At 38.1% G+C, this 22,687-nt stretch overlaps 3 protein-coding genes across 5 annotated transcripts; all 3 read right to left on the reverse strand.

Annotated features, from left to right (window-relative positions):
* Positions 1 to 214: 214 nt before the first annotated feature.
* Positions 215 to 2,417, reverse strand: enam (enamelin). Of its 3 annotated transcripts, none has more exons than XM_027283490.1 (8): positions 2,316 to 2,417; positions 1,678 to 1,742; positions 1,510 to 1,539; positions 1,272 to 1,334; positions 1,114 to 1,155; positions 978 to 1,001; positions 812 to 895; positions 215 to 655 (listed from the first exon to the last, which is right to left on the reverse strand). In XM_027283490.1, exons 2-8 carry the CDS (start codon positions 1,729 to 1,731, stop codon positions 236 to 238), a joined length of 717 nt encoding a protein of 238 aa, XP_027139291.1. In that variant the 5' UTR covers positions 1,732 to 1,742; positions 2,316 to 2,417; the 3' UTR covers positions 215 to 235. The 3 variants fall into 3 exon arrangements, with proteins under 3 accessions (XP_027139291.1, XP_027139290.1, XP_027139292.1); XM_027283489.1 differs by having other exon boundaries at positions 1,272 to 1,337; XM_027283491.1 differs by lacking the exons at positions 1,114 to 1,155; positions 1,272 to 1,334.
* A 4,594-nt stretch (positions 2,418 to 7,011) lies between these two features.
* Positions 7,012 to 8,968, reverse strand: scpp5 (secretory calcium-binding phosphoprotein 5). The gene is made up of 11 exons (XM_027283801.1): positions 8,924 to 8,968; positions 8,757 to 8,830; positions 8,592 to 8,648; positions 8,381 to 8,446; positions 8,215 to 8,262; positions 8,052 to 8,120; positions 7,913 to 7,942; positions 7,765 to 7,812; positions 7,623 to 7,673; positions 7,429 to 7,512; positions 7,012 to 7,299 (listed from the first exon to the last, which is right to left on the reverse strand). Exons 2-11 carry the CDS (start codon positions 8,808 to 8,810, stop codon positions 7,282 to 7,284), a joined length of 525 nt encoding a protein of 174 aa, XP_027139602.1. The 5' UTR covers positions 8,811 to 8,830; positions 8,924 to 8,968; the 3' UTR covers positions 7,012 to 7,281.
* A 667-nt stretch (positions 8,969 to 9,635) lies between these two features.
* On the reverse strand, positions 9,636 to 11,932 carry scpp7 (secretory calcium-binding phosphoprotein 7). Its single transcript, XM_019267476.2, has 9 exons — positions 11,888 to 11,932; positions 11,716 to 11,780; positions 11,445 to 11,489; positions 11,219 to 11,266; positions 11,087 to 11,128; positions 10,804 to 10,863; positions 10,530 to 10,712; positions 10,087 to 10,179; positions 9,636 to 9,904 (listed from the first exon to the last, which is right to left on the reverse strand). Exons 2-8 carry the CDS (start codon positions 11,767 to 11,769, stop codon positions 10,132 to 10,134), a joined length of 480 nt encoding a protein of 159 aa, XP_019123021.2. The 5' UTR covers positions 11,770 to 11,780; positions 11,888 to 11,932; the 3' UTR covers positions 9,636 to 9,904; positions 10,087 to 10,131.
* Between the last annotated feature and the right edge of the window lie 10,755 nt (positions 11,933 to 22,687).

A 22,687-nucleotide genomic window follows, 5' to 3' on the forward strand; every position in this document is an offset into this window, starting at 1 on the left:
ATCACGATACAGGATTGCATTTGAAAACAGTAAAAAGAGCATAAAGAAATGTTTATTTGTCCAATTCTGAGTTTGCTTTTCAAAGAGAATTATAAATCTTTTTCTTTTTCACTTTTTTTTCTTTAGTCCTTATTCAAAAGACCACTCCTTTTTGTGCTTCACATACATTACTGTTTCCAGCTATTATTAGCAGCTAACAGAAAGAGCACTTATAGTTTGGTAATAAGAGGAATAACTACAGTGCAACAGGATCTGCTGCTGCTCCAGCCATGTCAGTCTCAGCTGCCACTGGGGCACCCGCATCAACATCAGCAGGGGCATCAGCAGCAGCATCAACGGGAGCTTCTGGGGCAACATCAACAGGAACCACATCAACAGGGGGCACATCAACAACAACAGCATCAACTGGTGCAGCATCTACAGGGACGTCAACCACAGCTGGCTCGACAGCTGCTGCAGGGTCTGCTGCTGCCGGTTCTGCTGCTGCCGGCTCTGCTGCTGCCGGCTCTTCTGCTGCCGGCTCTGCCGGTGCTGCTTCAACCACAGCCGGTTCAGCCTCGGCTGCCTCCACCTCTTCGACTTCCTCTGCTTCATCAGAGTTTAGGGGGGCAGCAGGAGCACCAGGTGCTGCAGCTTTAGGGGCAGGGTTGCCATCCTGTGGCAAGGATAGGGAAAGAAATGACTCTGGAGTACATCTTTACAAATGCTACAAATAATATACGAATGTGATGTGTTTCACCCAAACCATTTGGAATACATTTTGGAACAAATATCTCCAAAAAGACAGCAATATATGCAAAGAGATGTTCACCTCTGCCTCCTCCTCTGATGCATCTTCATTAGCAATGGGAGCAGGAGGAGGAACATCAGCAGGCTGGGCTGGTGCAGCATCCACCTGCATAAATAAAGCACTTTTAACTCAAGCAGCATATTGAATTGTATGAAATTAGAAGTTGTTGTCCTGTATGTGTACTTACTACTGCTGCAGCAGCTGGAGCAGCCTAAACAAATGCATAAATTACAAATAAATAACACAAAAACATGAGTAACTATGTTTTTTATATATACACTATTTTTTTTATTTATTTATAATTTAACAAGATAGAAACTTACAGGAGCATCAGCAGCAGGAAGGAAGGGGTTTCCGACTACTCCCTGAAAAAATACAAATTAATTATTGCAATTAATGATTAACATCTGAATTAATAAGCAGATGAATTATGTTTCTTTTCTTCCTTTTGTTGGTCAAACTACAATGAAACCCCCACTACCTGCTGCTGGTACATCCTGTACATCTCCATCCACCTCAGGGCTTCGTTGGCATGTGCCGCAACCTGCTGAGGAAATACCAGACATCTCCAGACATGTACTGCGAATTAAGCCACTTATCCTCTCTCTGATAGACATCTATCATACTGTACATTTGATGACATGGCAAAAACACGGTATGGCATGCCACGGGCAGACAGAAACGAAAAACCTCACAGAAAAAGCAACAGCTTGACTTACTTTTTCCTCGTTGCTTTCGCTCCCCGGAACCTGCAAACCAAAGGAAAAGAAATGAGGAAGCAACAATGGCTTCATGTATTTTGTCCCCGACAGAAAACAGTGGTTAAAATCTTTAAAAAGGGATCAGTTGGAAATCTCAGTGACAGATGATGCTTAGGAAAGACTTACAGGAGCAGTCAAGGTAGTGACCACCAGACACATCATGAACACCAAAAGCTTCATTGTGACTGTTCCTAGAGAAAAACATATAATTATATACATATATATATATAATTAAAGGATCAGTGTGAAGGATTTAGTGGCATCTAGAGGTGTAGTTGCAGATTGCAACCCGCTTGTTTCACTTTCTCCTTCCTGGTGTAACGAAGAAACTACAGTGGCTGCGTGTGAAAAATGTAAAAGGCCCTATGCGGAGCCAGGATTTAGTTAGTCTGGATGGGATGGTGTAGAAACATGGCAGAGCAACATACCGGACTCTGTAGAAGAGGAGCTGATACATCTATAGATATAAAAGTGTTATTCTAAGGTAAAATCACAGTGGTTTTTATCTTTTAGGCGATTATACACCAATGAAAACATAGTTATGTGTATTAAATTCTATTTCTGTCAAATTCTGTAGATGGAACTAATTACTAAATCTAAATAACTAAATCCTACACCTTGGACCTTTGAGACCTTTTCTGAATAAAAGAAAACACTTTGGAAATTCAAATAATTGGAAGATAATTGGCTATAAGATGTACTGTATATAAGATAATAACAGTTTCTAACACAGTGTAGAATTGCAAATCAAAAATCCATCTTACCTTTTTCTGTGGCGCAGAGAGAAACTGAAGATGTGTCTCCTCAGGGATGAAAAGTCTAAAATCTACTTCATCTCTAACATGGAGACCATTTATATACTTTACCATCCCCTGACAGCCAATCACATCCAGTAAAACACGCAAAGCTATGTGTTTGAAGAAATCTGATTACACTTCAAAACTGGAAAAAAGAGACATGTAGGGTGAAGGCCCCTCTTTAGTTAATTACATGCTGTGCAAGTATGCTTAGCACACACGCCACTGTCTTTATTGCCCCAACACCAAACTTAAGAGGGAAAGAAAAACAAGATGACATAAAAGGGACATGAGAACGGAATGATAATGACACCACTTAGTTTGGCTTGAAAAATATTACGAAGAAAGCGTTTCTTTGTTACAGTTCACCACTGTAATAAATAATATTTAGTGCTTTCAATGTATCAGAATTAAAAGTACTGATGATACTGATGATAGAGACGAGGGGAAGCCCGCAGATGAGACAAGAGATATTACAATGCTTTTCCTCTCTTACTCACGCATGCAGCTGCTCATAAATATGAGATGATACTCAGGAGACATTTGTGCAACAGTGGAAAATCCATTTACTGAAGTACTGTACTTAAAAAGGCTACACAGGTACTTTTTATTTCGTGATAGCATTTTTACCTCTTCACTAAGAGAAAATATTGCACTTTTTACCAATTTATTTTGTTCTAACACTGAGAAAACATAGTTTATCATAGTTTAAATAGTTTACATAGTTTACCAAAATACCATTAATTGTTAAAGATACATTTTTTTTATGTCTTGTTGGCGTCCCTTGTCACATTTCAGAAGTTGTTTGAAGTTCAACCAAAGAGACATTCCTCCTCCAAACATCTCCCAAGGTTTCATTTATTTAGACCCTAAGAAGTAAAATTATCTTTTATTTCAAAGAAAAAGATGCAAAAAAAGTGTCGCAGGACTTTTTTTTTGGAAGGGGAACCACTACACTAAATTTCACTACACTCCAAAATAAATCACTACTACTACTTACACATCACCAGGGAAAATCCCTCTGAAGAGAAGTGCTTTTACTTGATGCTACATGACAATATATCTGCACTTTCACGTAAGAAAGAATTTGAATGCAGGGCTAATTTTAGTTCCTTGCACAGGTACCTTTAGTGTAAATAAAAGATATGAATAGTTCCACCGTTCCACTGAGTGAAACAAAAGTTTTCCAGACATATCTCCATAAGCACTGAAATTTACTATGTGTACACAGCGCCAATGCAAAGCACTTCTTTTGTGGTGTCTGACTTTTCACTGATCCCTGTGTTTGTTCAAGCTGGTGTGGTTGTACATCACAGCGATTTTGAGCATTGTAGGTGTCTTGTGTTTATTTAGTGTGGTTCCAAATCAGATAATGAAGGACTTACTCTGTAATCTGCAAAACTGAATCCCAGACATTCTTGCCTCCAACTTGCTGAGCTAATGAGTTTCCTCACACAAGATAGGCTTTCAGAAAGTTGTCGTCTTGGCACATGGTGAGATTCTTCCTTTCTTTGCCACCTTAAAAAAAAACAAGACAGAGAGAAGAGCAACGAGGTTATAAACTGAGTACGAACAGGAAAGTCGAACTTTTGCCAACTCAAATAAATTGTGCTTTGTGCCTCGTGTCATCACAGAAACCACAGCGATGATAGCTAATAAATAACTTATAACTCTTACAATTTCAGAATGCAGCATTTATATCATACATAGGGTTGAATGAGCAAATAATAAAAAAAATATATACATTTGGGTAAAAAAAAGTCCACATGAATGTAGAATTGATGTCTAAGTGTTTTTATTTCATGTCTACCACTATATGTCACCTACAAATCAGTGTCTCTCCCAACAATGACTTTGTTTTTTATATATATATTTATTGGTTTTCCCGCTGACGTCTCTCGGCTCCTGAGCTTCTGCTCAGTTTGACTGGACCAGGTTCGAGTACAGCCTCTGAGACCAACAGGAAACACTGTTACACTGCCAAAGTGATTTACAGACTTTCCCTGATGGAAAGATTGCTGTGTACTTCTGCAGGCGACTGTATTTCCTGTCAAACTGGCCACCCCTTGTTTTGAAGGTTGTGTGTGTGGTACCAGGTCTGGCTGTGTTCACTTCAAGGTAAGGCAAGGCAAGGCAAGGCAAGTTTATTTGTATAGCACAATTCGTACACAAGGCAATTCATAGTGCTTTACATAGGCAAGGAAAAACATTTGACATTAAGACAAGCAATAGCAATAGAAATAAAAAATTAAAAAGAGAAGAAAATTTAATTAAAAACATCAGAATGTCATTTAAAATCATTAAAATAGCAAATTTGAAAACAATTTAAAACAATAAACGAATCACTGGATTATGATTAAAAATTCTTTAAAAGTTCTTTAAAAGAGCTCAGCCATAAGCACGTGAAAATAGAAAAGTTTTTAACCTGGATTTAAAAGTGCTAAGAGTTGGGGCTGATTTCAGTCCTGCTGGTAGTTTGTTCCAGTTGTGAGCAGCATAACTGCTAAATGCTGCTTCACCGTGTCTGGTTTGAACTCTGTGCTCCACTATCTGACCTGAGTCAGTAGATCTCAGAGCCCTACTGGGTCTATATTCTACTAACATTTCATTTATGTATTGTGGGCCTAAACCATTCAGTGATTTGTAAACTAGTAGCAGAACTTTAAAATCTATTCTGTGGCTAACTGGGAGCCAGTGTAAAGACTTAAGAACTGGGGTGATGTGTTCTGATCTCTTTGTTCTGGTCAAAACTCGAGCTGCTGCGTTCTGAATGAGCTGCAGCTGTTTGATACTTTTTTGGGGGAGTCCAGTCAAAAGACCATTACAGTAGTCAAGTCTACTGGAGATGAAAGCATGGATCAGCTTCTCCTGATCTGTTTGGGACATAAAGCCCTTAACTCTGGATATGTTCTTAAGTTGGTAGAAGGCTGTTTTGGTGACTGATTTTATGTGACTGTTGAAGGTCAGATCTGAGTCTATCAACACGCCAAGGTTTCGGACTTGGTCTTTAGTTTTTAGAGACAGTAACTCAAGGTGTTTACTGACAGCAACCCTCTTCTCTTTATTGCCAAAGACAGACACTAGCTCATAGCACTGCATTGCATTGTGGTGGGGCTGTAATACACACTCAAGGAATATCCATAAGTCCATCCATATCTGACTGTATTCTGTTAAATATCTTAACATCCGATCCTCTGATATTGCTTCTGAAACCACCATGATGACCATGTCCAATCCTGACAGCTATTTGACAACTTATTTCAAACATTCCTGTCCTCATCAGCCAAAAATCATTTTTAAATTGTCTGATAAGGCCAAAAATTGGCAAAAATCATTTTTAAATTGTCTGATAAGGCCAAAAATTGGCAATTAATGACAAAAAAAAACTAAACTAAACAAACAAAAGAAAACTGTTGACCTTTTTATTATATGTTTCTGTATTTGTACGTGACTTCACAGAACGGCTGCAGTGCAAAGGTCATCAAACTGTAGTTGTGACAAGTCTAATTGAGGCTATTAAACCTGCTGTCAACATCTCCTCTGCTGTGGGTGATAGAAGGTATGAATTTATGCGATCTAAAGTTCCAGCAAAGAGAACTTGTGGAAAACAAGACAGTCATAGCGTGAGAGGATGGCGCCTGTCTATTTTAACTGTCTTTGAGGAGATAAGTGTTCGGTCGTGTTGAGACAGGTTTTTGTCTCCCAGGGGAGCGAGAATCAGGAAGATCTTTTACCTTTTGCCTTCATGGTATTTATTTTTTCCGAGACAGTTACATTTGCTCAATCACCATGGCAAATTATGTTCACTGTGTGCTGTAATTATGATGGACTCTGGATAGCCTGTAGTGTTTAAGGCTCACAAAGGCTACTGTATTTACATTACAGAACAGAAGTCTTATGGAGTTCTTGTTATTTTTACCTTCAGTGTTAACCATCAAAATTCATTGTGTGAGCTGAATTTAACAGGTGAGTTAGAAAGAATTCACCAAAATGATTTTTTGTACCAGGTTGTTTATTTCTGCTGTGAAGTTGGACACTTTATGACAATGTTTACTGCGGTTGAAATGTTCTGTAGCCAGCCTAATGTGGCTGCTTGAGAAATTACAGTTTTTGGCACTTTCGCATTGGCTTCATTTCCCAGCCATGGAAGTTGTTGCTTGGTCCACGCTGGACCTCGAGTGACCTTAACGACTGTCATTTACACCCTTACACCCACATACCCTAAAGACTCAGATGACAGTCGTAATTAACCAAGTGGAAACACTGGTCTGGTTAACGAACCAGCCAAGGCTAAATAGCTGGGTTTTCCCACCAGTCAGTCAGAACTGAAATAGTCTCTTGGATGAGAGGTGAAACATATTCATGGATGGGCATTTTTGTACTATTTTCTGAAGTTTAATAGACCAAAGTAATGATTAATTGATAAAATAATTAGGTGGTTCAATAGCTCAGTAGTTGCTTTCAGCCCTAATGTTGAGTTACTAATCACAAGTTGCTTATACTATAATACTACAAATATTGAAACAGAGAAAAATAAGCACATGAAAATCAAAAATTGCTTGGAAACTTTTAATTCTTTAAGAAAATGACATGTAAGGAAAAGTTAGAATGAGTTAATTAAACATATGCAGCACGTTTGTTATATGCTGTGGAAATGCAGCATTACAAAGTGCGTCATCGACATAATATCTATGAAGACTATTGAGTAAAGCAGAGGATTCTTCAGGAATATGTTTCACTCTATGCAGATGTCATAATTTAGTTTACTACTGTAACAGTATTCTGAATCAAATAAGTGGTTATGTTATGATCATCTCGTTTTATTTTAACTTTAGCAAGAAAATCCATGTTTTGCAGTTCAAATTATTTAACCAGTTGCAGATGTCTGAATGTTAAGAAGGAAGAAATTTTCTTTTCATGCCTCTCATCCACTTCAAACCTTTGGCGGCACCTGAAAAGACAAATAAACAAAACAGCTCAGTCATTTAACTTTATATTCATATCAACAGTTAATTTCAATATGCGCATTCATTAGTATTAGTATTAGCAGTATAGATATATATACTGTAGATTGCAGTACCTGGCTCGTCTGTGCGGGCTGGTCCTGCTGGAGAGGCTGCAGGGGATCCTGGGATGGAATAGGATTGGCATCAAATGAGGGAATCTGCAAAAGAAAAGTAAAACCTCATGAGAAAAGTGAGAGAGAAGTGAAGAAATATCTCTCAGAATCAATCAAATAAACACTGTCAAAGATTTATTTTTTATTTGTCTCACATTTGGGATTTGCTGGGGAATATTTTGTTGGGGGTAGTCGAATGGAAGCACCTGCGAAAAGACAAATAAACATGCTCGGTCAAATATGTTACTTGAAAAATATGAAAACAAAAGGCATAATTTAGAACAAATAATGTCTCACATTTGGCATCTGAGGGACATTTGTCATTGGAGGCATGTTTGTCATTATCTGGAACAAAAGCAAACACATTCAATGTAAAAAGTCATTTCATATTTACATTATGCATTATGTATGATATGATATATATCTCAAAGTTTAAAATGTTTACCCTTTGCTGGGAGAAGTCATAGGGGTAGTACTGCAAAGTGCACAAACATTTCAATAAATCACTCAAAATGCGATTCCATCAGCAATAACTGAAGTCTTTTAAGAATCTGAAAATGGAAAAAAAAGAAAACAACACTTACGACTTCCACACTCTGTCTGCCTGGTGGCTGAGGAATGGAGTATTTGATGAAACCATGAGAGGGAAAGGGCTGCAAAAAACGAGAGAGGAGAGGAAATCAGTGAGTGAGCAGTTTGAATCACATTTATTTTAAAGATAAGATGCTTCTGTGAAACGTTGCTTACCTGTGCAGGATTTGATCCACCTGTACCAGGAAATCTGTGAGGATAAATCTTAGGGAAAAAAACAGAAAATAAACTGTAAGAATAGGTCAAAATCACAGCAAGAGCAACATTTCCTTAACAAAAAAAATTAATCTCATCATATGAGAAAAGGAAGAGTGTGACGTACTAGTTCCACACTGTAAGCTCCAGGTATCGCAGGTAGAGCCTGGCCAGCAGTGAAGGGGTTTTTCACCTGAGCGGATGTAAAATCATCAAATAGACAGTGAATTTTTACATAGCAATATTTCTGCTGTGCTTCATCACATAAAAACCTTTGCCCACACAAATGTATGCATTTGTAAAAGCAATAACCTTTTGACACGAGCATGCATGATTACCTGTGAAGGTCCTTGTGTTCTGGAACCTGCATAATGAGGCAGGTAATGAAAGAATGACTGAAAATGAAGACAAAAACAGAAATAGTTAGATCACGAAAGATTACAACTCTGCCCATACTGAGAAAATTAAGTCACGTGAGCAACCCGTTTTCTTTTTAAACTTACAGGCGCAGCTGAGACTGTGCTAGCCAGACATAGGCACAAGATGGCCAATTTCATTTTTGCAGATTTTCCAAGTCCTGAAGACAAAATTCATCACTACATTAACAAAGATCCAGTCGAGGTCATACCAAATGGTTGCAATCCTATAAGGAAAGTTCTTCATAGCTCACCTTCTGTGAGGGAAACACCACTGGAGAGGATGATGGATGCCGATGTAGGAGATGATGCCAGTCGATCGTATCTTCCACAGAGTCACTTTGTCTTTTATAGGGCGCCAGCTCACCTGAGAGCCAATCACAGTTGATGGGAGTGATGTTGCCCAATGAGTAGGTACAGTGCAGGTGTCTAGTCTTCAGCTTTACTAAATGACCAGTGGTCAAATCCACTTTCTGCGTAATAGCAGACTCTGCTTGATTACACTGTCTAGAGCAGCGCACACCTTCACTCTGCTTGATGTTCATTCTGCCAGTGTAACAGCTGCAACACTGGTGCATAAATGCCTGAAACTGCAATATTGTGTCTATTGAATCATGTAAATGTAACATAAAATATAATATTGTTGCTTGCATATTAAATGTATTTTATGAAAGCAGTAGAACAACTTGTTTATCCATGTCGAAGAAGAAGAATTAGACATTTGAAGACAGTGACACTTTTATTCACATTTATTAGCTTTTATAGTCTTCAGATGTTATTGTTGATGGTGGTTTTTAATTTTTAATTAACTGTACAACTTATAGAGAGTTAAAATTCATGATTTACTTTTGCTGGTACTGCAATTATATACACGAGAAGTGGGTTAAACACAGATATATAGTATAATATTCAATATGCATACTTATTGGAAGCAAAGAATCAGAGGAGAATTGCTGGGTTATTTCGTTTTATTATGAAGCATACAAAATTTGATTGAGTAAACACTGTGAGAGAAAACACACTGATATTTCACTGCAATGCATAATTGTTTTTTTTTTTAATTTTGAGTCACAGCACTTTTTCCACTGTCTTTCATTGAATAGCATAGCACCATTTTCCCTTAAAATACACGAAACAGTTATTTTTCAAAGGCATAGGATCATATTTTTTGTATTTTAGGAAACTGCAGTGTTGGCAGGTCATCTCTCACTGACTGCTGGTTGGTTATTGGTCACCTAAAGTGGGAGGTGAAGCAAATACATCAAGAATAAATGATATACATCATCTACATAGGACACAGAAGGATGCACAGAAAGATACTATATGATCCTCAGATTTTGTTTCATAAATGATTTTGTTGTAACATAAAAGTCTGAATAATTGAGAAATACGGTGCACTCTGTGTGTGCATGTGTACCTGTCTGTGCCCAAACGTGTGCACGTCCTGCTGACTGTGGTTTGTTTAGTCATCGTCATCATCATCATCATCATCTCCTTTGGGTTTGGCAGCCTGAAATGACAGAGGCGTCTGATGAGCCAATCAGGAGCGAGGACCGTCTCTCACATGTCTGCTGATGAATCGATGTCTCTCAACACCCTCAGCAGAAATAACTGGAAGTCTGCCTCTCTGACGCAATACTCGAATGAACCTGTTGCCCTCATCACCACATCAGTGCAATTCAGATTACTACCTGCTGCAGCCATTTGAGGCTATTATTGTACATTAAAATCAGTCCGACCACCCACATGGCTGAAAGTCTTCTTTTGTTTCGTCAATAAACTTCAATTTCTCAAAATGCAAATCCATAGTCATTCTTACGGGGGCAGCAACAACAGGTGCAAATCCATAGTCATTCTTACGGGGGCAGCAACAACAGGTGCAAGAGGGGCAGCAGGAGCAGCAGGAGCAGCTGGAGCTGCACGAACAACAGGAGCTGCAGCAGGAGCTGCAGGAGCTGCAGGAGCTGCTGGAGCTGCTGGAGCTGCTGGAGCTGCAGGGGCAGCGGCGGCAGGAACTACCACGTCAAAACCGAAGGGGATATACTAGAGCATGTGAGAAAGTGAAAAAGATAATCAGTTCAATAATATCTCACACAGCTTCTGTCAGAAAAAATAGTAATCTGCAGGCCCTTACCACATCCTTGGACTCTCTACCATTTGGCTGTGGGATCTCCTGCTTGATGAAGCCTCGGACCTTTCAATGAAAACACGTGCAGGCACACACATGCACTTCAAAACTACACTACGTCAGGTATAATCTAGGTCTACTCTGTGGTCTTTGAAACTACCTTTCGGTGGACCACTATTAATTATCTTTCATTCAGATGGCAGCACAGTCTTTCATTGCATCTTTTGGATTAAGCATCTGTTAAGTACTATATGCACACACAAATCAAAGCAAATGCAGTGTCACTCACGGGTCCTGCAACCAGATGTTTCTGGGCATCGACAGGAAGGATCTGGAAATGAAATAAATCAAGATTAACACAAGAGTCATTATTAAACACAATTACTAAAGAAGGGCATAAACATTATAAATGAGCTCTTACAACATCCAGTTTATCAAATGGGACTCCAGCAGGAATAGCCTGGGCTGCCTGTGAGGACCAGATGAAACATTTTAACCTTCACATGAGTGGATGCATTACCATCAGTGGTGAACGCATAATAGCAGACCTGTGTGCAGAGCTTATTCAGTTTGAAAATGTGTCTTTTTACTGTGGTTTTTGTGTGCATGTGTGTCACGTTGTACACCCGAGCTGTGTCTTATTGTACCTCAGCCGGAGCGTGACGGATGTCAAACTCCATGTACATCTGTGGCTGTAAAGAGGAAGAAAATACTGCAAAATCAATGGAATGAAGGTCAGCGCAAAATTAAGCAACATTTGATTCAACAGGCAAAGTAGCACCTGCTATTAGGGTTATGATTAAAAGCTCCAAAACAGCCACATGGACCTTGAGGTAAGATTTTCTAATCAGATATTTACAGTATTCAGAGTTAATATACAGTACATGATAGATAAATAAGTAGAAATATTTTCCTTACAGGGGCACAGACGGCCATCCCAAGGATGCAGGCAGCAAGCAGGAATAATTTCATTTTGAATGAAGCTGTCAAAGACATTTTATGAGTTATTATTCAACGCATTTGAACAGAAGTTAAACAGAAAATTATTTAAAGTTTTCTCCAAGAATGTCATGTAATATTAGCTGCCTACCTTTCCTCTCTGGCTGCACACAAGTCCTGAAGGATTGTTGAGGAGGGGTGTGAGTACGAGAGTGAGATTTACTCCTATTTATTTGCTGACAGAACAAAGGACGAGCAAACGTGTGACAGCTTTTGGTGATTTGCCAAGGATTTTCATTTTTTATGATGACAAAGTTGGCAGGTATAACTCCGTGAGAAATCACGGAACGCATTTTTGGCTTGAAATGCACATTAATCACATTTGATTGATCACTGATGTGCTGTATCAGGTGGGCCCCCCTTGCAACATCTTTTACACCGAAAAAGGTGTTGCACGTGAAGTGGAGTCAAATCTGATGAGTGAGTCTTTTCAAACTAACATCATACTGTAGCTGTCATTCTGAAATGTCACATGGACCTCTTGTATACTTGCTATAATCTAATTCATTGTATTATAGTTAACATTTCTGCGTTTCATCAATCACAATCAATTAAAACAAACAATATCAACTCAAATTCGCTTTTTGTTGATAGACTGGTTTAATAGCTTCGGAGGAACAGTAAATTTGTGGCAGCTTGAAAACACAGACCTCAAACAGTCACTTGTATCTGAGCCTGTGGGAACACTTAAGTGCTGCACTTGACTGGGTCAAAACCCATTTACTGTGGAAAAAAAGGTCTCATCATGATGATTAGACAGACTCTTACATTATGGTGTTACTGGGCAGAAAAACACTTTCCCATGCAAGGCCTTTGAATGAAGGTAAATTCATAGAAAGGGTTACACAGACAGTCATGTGTGTGTTTTATTGATGTGTGCCATATATTTATTGCAAAGACTGCTGCAGGGAAACTTTGTCCCGCTGTAAGAACATGATCAGGATTGTTGTTGTTAAGAGATTCTTTTAGCAGTTTGTCTTTGCAGAGAGCTTTAGTATTTTTCTGCAGGACAGCAGACAGAAAAAGGTTTTTGTAAAAAATGTAAAAACCTTTGTAGAAAAAGAGCCAGACATTTCCCACAGGCTGGAGAAGACCATTGACCATGTTGACAGAAACATGTTCACCATTTCCACTTAAAAGGTGAGATATGTTTGTTTTCAGTACTCCAAAGTGTTAAAGGTTTTCCAGAAGAATATTTAAACCAAAATCATGAAAACACGCAATGGATGCACAAAAAATTCAAAACTGTTCATAGACTTGGTCTTTGGATTTTGTTTATTTTTATTTGATATCATTCAATAAAAAGAAAACAGCAATAACGATAATACATGAAATAACCACTAAGATAAAAGATAATGCACAAGAAACTTCACTGACTCGTTGTTAGTCTACGGATTTCATTACTAATGTGCTGTTATGAGTTGCCTCTGCAGGTGGCTGCAGTCTCAGATAAAGTTTCCCGGTTCGGGTGTGAGATTGGGTTCAACAGGTATTTGGACAGTGGCCGCCTCCTGCGTTGCTGACTCCAAACCTACAGGGATTGCATTAGTGTTCGGCTGTGGTCCAGAGCTGGCCAGCCCCGGTGTCTGTTGGACTCCAGCTGACGCAGCCCCGACAGTTGGCACAACGTTTTGCTGGACCGGGTTTGCAAGCCCAGCGGCCTGGTTCACAGTTTGCACAGTGCCTTGATGCTCTGTGTTTGTGACCCCAGCGGCCTGGTTCACAGTTTGCACAGTGCCTTGCTGTTCTGGGTTTGTGAGCCCATTGGCTTGGTTCACAGGCTGAACAGCTACTGTAGACGGGTTCGTGAGCACATGGGGCAAGTACACACCCAGTTGGCCCATTGTAGCTGCCATCTGAATCAGAGAAGAGAGGAAATATATGTAAGAGGTGAGGGAGGGGGGACAATTGGATCACTGAGTTCACTGAGTAGATTGTTTGAACAAGCTGACAGATAGATAAAAATCTTGGCTTGGTGTTACCTGGAGCTCCTCTGAGCTAAGACTGCCAAGTGCAGCGCTCTAGGAAAGATTGACAGAAAATGTCAAATAATTAATAACCAGAAAAGAAAATGATGAAACCTGACAGAGAGTTAATCATGATTATATCTTTGCAATTTACAGAGCATTTACCATGGGTTGCTGGAGCATGTAAACGATTTGAGGATTCTGTGGACGAAAAGAAGAGAGCCTGAGTATAAATTTTGCCTCATTCTGAAGTAGAATATGTTTATGTTTATCTTTTGATTATAAGAACACTGCAGTCTGACTCAAGTTTATAATGACACCTGTTGCTGCTGAATTGGCTGAGGTGGTGCATTAAGTGCATTTCCTGAAGGAGCAACTCCAGAAGGTGTTTCTGCAGGTAACACTAGACTGTTTGGAGGTTGATTTGCTGGAGTTTGTTGAAGAGGTGGTGCAAAGATCATCTGGAATCCATATGGGGACAACTGTGGGAAAGGAAAAATAACATTCACGTTCACATTTTCTGCTCTGGGACATGACAAAACTGTCATTTTAGCCTTTTCCTACTGCAAACGTCAGATCATTAGATCACAGGAAAGTATCATAGGAAAAACACGCTGAAGGCAAAACTGTATCCACGTTTCTATCCCAGAGTAATAAATTAAGTGTCAGTCTGCGGCTGAGGTATGGATGTCTCTATGTCAGCAACGATGTTATGGTTTCTTCAGCTGTCCTATATAATACATGTTGACAGCACATGTAACGGAAAGACATGCACTCTATAAATATGTTAAATACACCTCCGCCCTTCCAGGAAAACTTAGTAGCTGGTTGTGGTTGGAAAATATTCTTGCATTCTACCGTAACAGTACATGCACTATGTTTGACAGTGGATGGAAATATCTGTCTCAGAAAATATTTGTTTATAATTTCTTACCGCTTGATTCCTATAGGGTGATGAGAAAAGAGGTACGTAAGGAAAAGTCTGAAAAATACAGCAATAAAGCATTAAATTCTAATTCACTGAACAGTATCTGTGTGTTGTTTTTGTCAATAAGACACTGATAACATTGAAATATATAAAAAAGTACAAGTAGTATACAAAAAAAGTTAAATATATTGTTTTGTTTGGAATATATATTTTTCTGCAGATGTTTTATCTTCATGTCCTACCAGAGGCTGCTGTGGGAACGTTGGCAGAGATCCATGCACGTTCGGCTGCAGAGGCATGATCATTGGACTGCCCCCTAGTGTTGACCACACGTAGTATTGTGTGGGAGGCAGGAACTGGGGGCCACCCTGGGGAGCTGGCTGCTGTGGCACCCCAGGCTGTGGTTGCCCCACTTCAGGAGAAAGCGGTGCCGGCGTCTCAGCATTAAGTTTCTGGTTTGCGGCTTGAGTGGCTCCTCCTCGTGATAGGAGCGGAGGTAGAACACTAGGACGAGCCTGAAAATATGAAGCAAAAATTCCCAATTGAATATTGTCTCAGCAGATTTCACATCATGTGAAAATGTAACATTTCAAATGTTGTTTTTTAAAATATCGGCAATAAATAACCGTACTTACTGGTACCGAAGACACTATTAAGGTAAAACATGACAGAAAGATTATGCTAATCATTTTAAAAACAAACAAACAAAAAAATCAATATGGTTTTGGAATTGGTTCCCACAAGATCAATGAAATCCGAGCGAAACGTCCACTGAGAGAGTAAATTCAATGAAACACAGTGAGAGGGAGCGTTGACTTATGGGCTGCTCGCAGAGCGAAACAACCAATGACAGAACAGACATGACAGACATGACAGAAAAAAGCAAACAAATTTGACCTAATCTTCCAGTTTGAATGAAACAATGAAACGCAAACCAAAGAAGATCCACTGAATTCCCTTAACTGCCTGTTTGCCTACAATTAGAATGCTGTAACGTCTACAGAAATGAATAAACAGACACAGAAGAACCCGGGACTTGTGGTTTTCCTGTTGCTCAGAGCACCCGTGGGTGCGGCTGATGTGTCAGTGTCTCGTGTTGTAATTACGGTCAAACCAAACATGTATAATGTGCAACAAACCTGGGAAAAAGATGAACAAGGAAATGGTAGAAAAGTAGGTTTCAGTCGTCGACCTTTGTTAAGCATCAAATTCTTCTGCAGAAAAGTTGCATAAAGGGTAAATAAATCAATAAAACGCATAAAGTAATCAATGAATCTCCATGCTTAAATCTTAATCTCATATATAATCACAGAATTTTAAACTCTACTAAAATGTTGTGGTATAGACTCATGCATGTGGACACGGGAAACTTCATAGTGTGATGTTTTCTTCAGTTATAAAGAGGATAGAGCAGAACTATGGCCTTGACACTAAGTGGTGCGTTTAAGAATCTAAACTACTCTATTATGTCTTTTCAGTCAGAGGTTGCAAGTATACACATGTGCACAAGGGGGCAGACGACAGCTGGGGGCAAAGAGAGAAAAAAAAAGTTCAGTCAATCAGTCAGTGATATACATTTCATCCAAGAATAGCTGTGCGGCTGGAGGTTTCAGTGTTGTGGGTAAGATGAAGCAGGATACCTGTAAGATATGGTGTTAATAATTAATGTAACAATCTTAATAGTTTTTAGAGGTTTTAAAATGTTAATTTCCCAAAAAAAATCCTTTAATTTTCTACACTCATGTTACCCTTTGCTGTTTTTCCGTCTGCAGTTTATTTCTGGAGCCCATCCCTACGTGCAGGGTGACACCCTGGACAGGTAACCAGTATATTACATGGTCAACAGTAATAGACACATGCACACCCGGTCTTATTCATAGCTATGACGGTAAATTCCACCTAACTGTTATGTGAAATATAAATCACTGCTACTGTACGTGGTATTGTACAGCACCAAATTAAATTACTCTTTGCTTCTGCATATGTATATTTGCACACATGTCATATCACATACGTACATGGACAGGGATATATTGTAATGTATTTAGTGATTTACAAGCTGTATGTATATACAGCTATTTCTTGTACTGTTGTAACATGAATTTCACCTCTGGGGATCAATAAAGTCTTAGAGTTCCAGTATGTAAGAATTCAAAATAGTCCAGGCTATCATATTTTACACACATATATACGTACTGACGTATAAAACATCTCTGTTTTACTGAACCAATAAAGGTATTATAGTACCTTGACATGACAGAATTATTTTTCTTTATTGCTAAACATCATAAATGGTGGCACAAACACAAAACAGGTTTATTATTGTAACTGAAATGGAATGCATCACCCAACATTAATATGAACTTTTTATTATTTTATTAGCAAGGTGCTGAACAAAACATTTCTCCCATGAGGTATTTAACAAAAGTTGATCTATTATGCTTTACCTGAGTTTCTGTTATATACTGTATACATATTACAATGTCGGATGTCAAATAATGAGGTAATCAAAAGTAATCCCTCTGAACGAAAGCTCAGGTTTCAGACAGACTCTCAGACTCGACACAGAGATGAGCTGATGTCAGCTTTGATTGATCACATGCTTCAGGCAAAGCACAGCCGAGCATGCTCATGAAGTACGCCGGCGGGTCAACTCTGACCCACTGGATGACTTTGCAAGGTTTCATTTAAATGATATCCCTGATGTCTCCACTGGACAAAGAAATAAGTCAAATACTGTTGATCAGTTCCAAAGTACACGTGACTGAACATTTTGTTCATTTGAAGATCCACGGTAATCTGTAATTGTGATGACGGTAGACTGACAGAGTTTTTCTCAGGTTGTTCATCATCTGTTTTGTAAATGGATGGTTTATCATTTTTATTTAATTGTGAATGTTTCCAGAATGTACTTTTTACACTAAGAAAGAAAGAAAAGTCAGTTTCACCAAGGATTATCTAGAATAACTGAACTATAACCTCTCAACTGTCTCTGACTCAACACAATCTGCTTTCATTTCATTCATCCGCATGACATTCACAACACTTCCGAACAAAGTGGGTCACCTTGTAACGTGTTATCTTCTGTTACAGAGTGTCTTTGCCTGTGCTGTAGCAGCTTATCAGAAGAAAGTGGGTTTTTATGGAGGAGGTGGGCTTAAAGAGATGGCTCGTTTGTGTATGTTGGCTATTGGGGATGAATAGAAGGCCTACATGAAGATAAATGTGAATGTTTTTGAGGAGTGCATAATCTCACACTAAGAATATAGAAACAGAAATGATGCATGTGTCCCTTTGAATTTCTAATTTCTCTAAAAAAAAAATTCTTACTCAAATGTCTTTTTTTTTCTTTTCAAATAAAATTGTATTTTTCAAAACAATCATTTCATACAAATATATATAGTTATTATTCAGTGCATGGACAAAAGTATAGATTTTTACCAACATCTACTTGTTGTTTGGCGGCTTTACATTGTGTAACAAAGTTTGCAACTTAAATTGACATTCTAACAAGCTTGGAAATAAGATTACATTCATGATGAGTAACTGTGCAAAAACCCAATATTTTGGTACAAACATACCACATGGCAGGACTGTAAGTTGTGAATTAAAAAGCAGGCGTTAAAATGTTAACGTGTTTGTACGTATTTCTGTAAGTTTCTGTCAATAAATTCAATAGAGTTGGCAGTTCAGTGCGATGAATGGGAATATCGGCCAAGAGGCTGAGTCATGCAAAAAGTACAGCATGACAGACTTCACTGATGAAGCGAGGAGTCTGGTATTAAAGTCTCTACACTCATCCCTTTCTTAAGCTGCGTTGATCCAGGGATGGTGATGTGCGTGCCCACTGAGTGGATATTACATCGGCGTGTCGTCAGCATCCTCCCACAGGTGTCTCCAACGTTGTCCTGAGACCAACCTCCAACAAAACTCATAATTACACCCTGAAGAAGTTGCCAGCCTCGATTGTACTTGTTCCAGATCATAATATATCAGTACATTCTTTCATTTTTTTTACAGGAATTGTGCATAAAAAAAGGAGTTCAACAGCATTATCCTGATTGGAATTGATGAAAAGTGACACAACAGGAGCCAGAAAAACACACATGAATGTGGAATGTTGCTGAACCAATACTGAAATGTGAAAACACGCAGATACATTATATGTTTCTATAAAAGTCAATAAAATCTGGTTCAAACATAACATGATAAGATACTACAAAATATAAATGCAAAAAAACACACACTCACAGCACACATTTCCATCACTGAGTACTCTATCTGTTGTCATTGCATTTAACCCGCTATCCCTTCTCTCAAATCAACGCAGCTCATCCGCTGTCTCCTCGGCTCTCGGTGGTAGCAACGACTGTGGTCTGTGGGCTTGTTGTAGTCGGGGTTGTAGTTGGGACTGGGGTTGTAGTTGTAGTTGTCGTTGGCCTTTGTGTTGGAGGTGGAGGTGGGGCAGTAGGTGGCGGTGGCCACAGACCAGGAAACAGAGGCCAGAAAGGGAAGTTAGGCCATAGGTAATGATTGTACCTCTACGGGGAAGACAAAATGAACACAATAAAATATCTTTAAAAAGATGTTTTGCAACTACTTTGACTATAGTTTATAGATGATAGGATTAATTAAGTTCTTACCTCGTGACTGTCAGAGTCACTGTCTGATTCACTGCTATCACAATTCTGCAAAAATTAAGATAAAGATGAAATAAAATACTGGTTTGTTTTTCATATTTGCTGTAAATTATTGCATTAAATAAGGTAAAATAATAATAATAATATAATAATAATAATAATAATAATAACAGCAAGAAAATAGTAGACATTTTTGTACTTACAGCTATAGAATAATTGATCAAGAAGAAAATCATCAGAAGAAAAAACTTCATCTTGCTCTTAGGGTCCCCTGATAGTCAGAGTATGGTAAAGTAGAGTACGAGTGTAAACAGCCTAAAGAATAAAATATTAAGCCTGTGTTCACAACCTACAAGCTGGTCCCTTCAGGAAACTCCATTAGCTTTTAAACAGCCTCGCTGTGCCCACATTGCTCTCACGCTTTAGAGGTGTGTTACTTCATGTCAGATGTGGTCAGTCTCTCACAGCCTACGGAGACAAAACAAAATAGGCGTGAACGCAATTTCATACTTGACTAGACTGTGTTTTTGTAACATTAAAGGCCCACATCCTGTTTTATAATCCCGATCGACTCAAAGTATTTTCTGACACACTGTGGGATGAATTAACCGCTAAGCCCAATTTGTACAGCTGATCACACACCCACACACACACACGTACACACACTTCCTTTTGTTTAAAGAATATATAGTTTGAATTCAGAGTAAAATACAGAATATTAACATTCAATAACACATTACAGTTATATTCGGGGAAGAATTTCAACTATTTGTTCTGCTTAAAGTGTAAGAAGATTGATGTTGCTGAAGTGCCGTACTTACGAAACAGTAATATCTGTTGCCTAGGGCTACATTCCCACCTGCAAAACAATAACTTGCTCAATCCTTTCCAAATACTGTAATCATCTTGTTTGCTCATGGTGGACCTCTTTTATTTCCTCGATAGCTGTCATTAATTTTTATGACCTGTTGCGAGTGACATCCAGAGATTTCATCACTGATTATACAGTATAGAGATTTAAAAAGTGTAAGACTATAAAGACCAACAGTGGTATTAAATATATAATATTTGATATATAATAGGAGAAAAGTGATGGTTCAAATAAAAGAATTTGTGAGAACTAGTATTCTAAGTATTATTCTAGTTATGTGCGGCTTCAAACCGTGATTTGTAACAAACCTTGTAACTTCATCTGAAGGCTGAAATTTTCTCAGATGTCAGTTTGCTCTCAATGTAATTTGTTATTATGAACCTGCAGTACATTCAAAAACACTGTCTGTGACCTCCAACTTTAATCACATGTGCAAGCACTACCCTCAGATCAAGGTTCAGGATATATGATTTTCCACTGAAAAGAAAAGAAAAAACAAAACAATCTCTGACTAGAAAAGAGACACTTTAGTATGTATATTTTTCCTGTTGGACAAAAAAAAAATCAACAGCATCAACAAGCAGCTCATAAAAACATAATCTTGGCAACAGGCTTCATGATGTGTAGAATCCTCACACGCTATTCAGCAATGCAGCAGTCACACAATGTCTCACATATGGTGATAAAAGTAGGAATTTTATTCTCTTTACAGTCATGGCACACAGCCAGGTTTTGCACAAACTAAACTAGAATTATTTTATTTATTGTGGAAATTCCAACAAAAGACATCTACAATTTTTCTTTTGGTGTAATTGTGCACCATTTAAGGGTCAGATTTAGGAGTCTCAGATTTACAGAATGACAGAAATTAAATTATATACACCACCATGTTTCTACAGTGCCCCCCTTTAATGTTTTTTTTGCACCTTTCATGGCAACCATAGTTTCTCCTGCAGGCTTGGAACAGGAGGCCGAAAGGAGGTGGTTGCAATCTGCAACTGCACCACTAGATGCCACTAAATTCTATACTGGTCTTAAAAGTAAGATTAAATAGTTAGAAATAGAAATAATATACTGTATGTCAGGAATATATCAACATAACCATGCATGTTGTTTTTTTGACAGACTTAGATCCTCAAAAAATAAATGTACAAGTATAGGTAATTTATTGCATTTATTGGTATTAAACGTTATTTAGAGTTGGAACTGGTTGTTGTAGTTGACAACAGATTCTTAGGTTTAGTGAAAAGGATACAAAAAACAAACAGGGAGACTTCCAGAGTGTTGTAACAACCACAACAGAACAGGCATTACTCTAAATGCCCGCTAATCTAAAAAAACAGAAACCAACCAATTTGTCACTTGAAAATCACAGCAAACTACTGTCGCAAAGGTCGTCTCTTGGCCATGTTTGTATTGCTACAGTATATATGTACAATTTGTAGTTGTTGTACACAACCTACACCATTAACTAATTTTTAATCTGTAATAAACACAACAGTTTCTTTCAGCAAATCACAGATGACCGAAAATGTTTTGCAATGTAGGAATGTCATTACAGCACAGGCAGACAAACCAACAAATCCACACTACTGGTTGCATGCATCGAATAATAATTCATCTAGACAGCTACAATGCCATTACAAACTCTGCATTTCAGAAGGAAAGGGTGTGTTGTGGTTCCTAATTGTTGACTGATTGACTGAATGATGTACAAACAGATAAACTGAGACAGAGATATAATATTTATGCACTTTTTAGAGAATACATAAAGTACGAACACTGAAATTTAATATGCCATCTGCCTGCATTACATGCCTGCAACTTTTTTTTTCTTCCAGATAATTCGACCTTTGAATAACTATTGGACTACGAACTGTCCAAAATGGAAATATCAATGTAGTAAATAATAATAAATAAATAATAATAATATTTATAATAATAAATCTTGCAATTACCATGATAAAAAGTAGTCAATATAACAGCATTAATTACATATACACATATAAATAGGTAAGACAAAATAATAACTTAGATAATATTTCATGATGATAAATGTTAATACATGTAATTATGCACGTAATTATATGTCATTATAATTATAGTGATAACTGTAACTGTATAATTAATAGTTAGGGCTTAAGTTGTTCACTGTACTTAACACAGATTATTAGTGGTTTGTTATTTTTCATGTCACTCTAATGTGGAGGTGTTAACCGTCAATGGATGTTGTAAGGTCATTGTTATGTAATTGTGTTGTTGTTGTTATGAGGTGTGTTATTTCCCAACTGACGCCACATTTAGTCTCTAATGCAGCTGCTGTGCAAATACTGATGTATCAGGGTTAACGCACACACACATACGCGCATCTATCTATATCATACAACAACAACAAAAAAAAAACATTTGGTCCACGTTTTGCATTTCAGAAGTTTATTTAGCAGATAGTAGTACTACAGAGCATGAATGATGAGAGAGAAAACAA

This window comes from Larimichthys crocea, chromosome X (assembly GCF_000972845.2).
Source record: "Larimichthys crocea isolate SSNF chromosome X, L_crocea_2.0, whole genome shotgun sequence".
Lineage (NCBI taxonomy): Eukaryota > Metazoa > Chordata > Actinopteri > Sciaenidae > Larimichthys > Larimichthys crocea.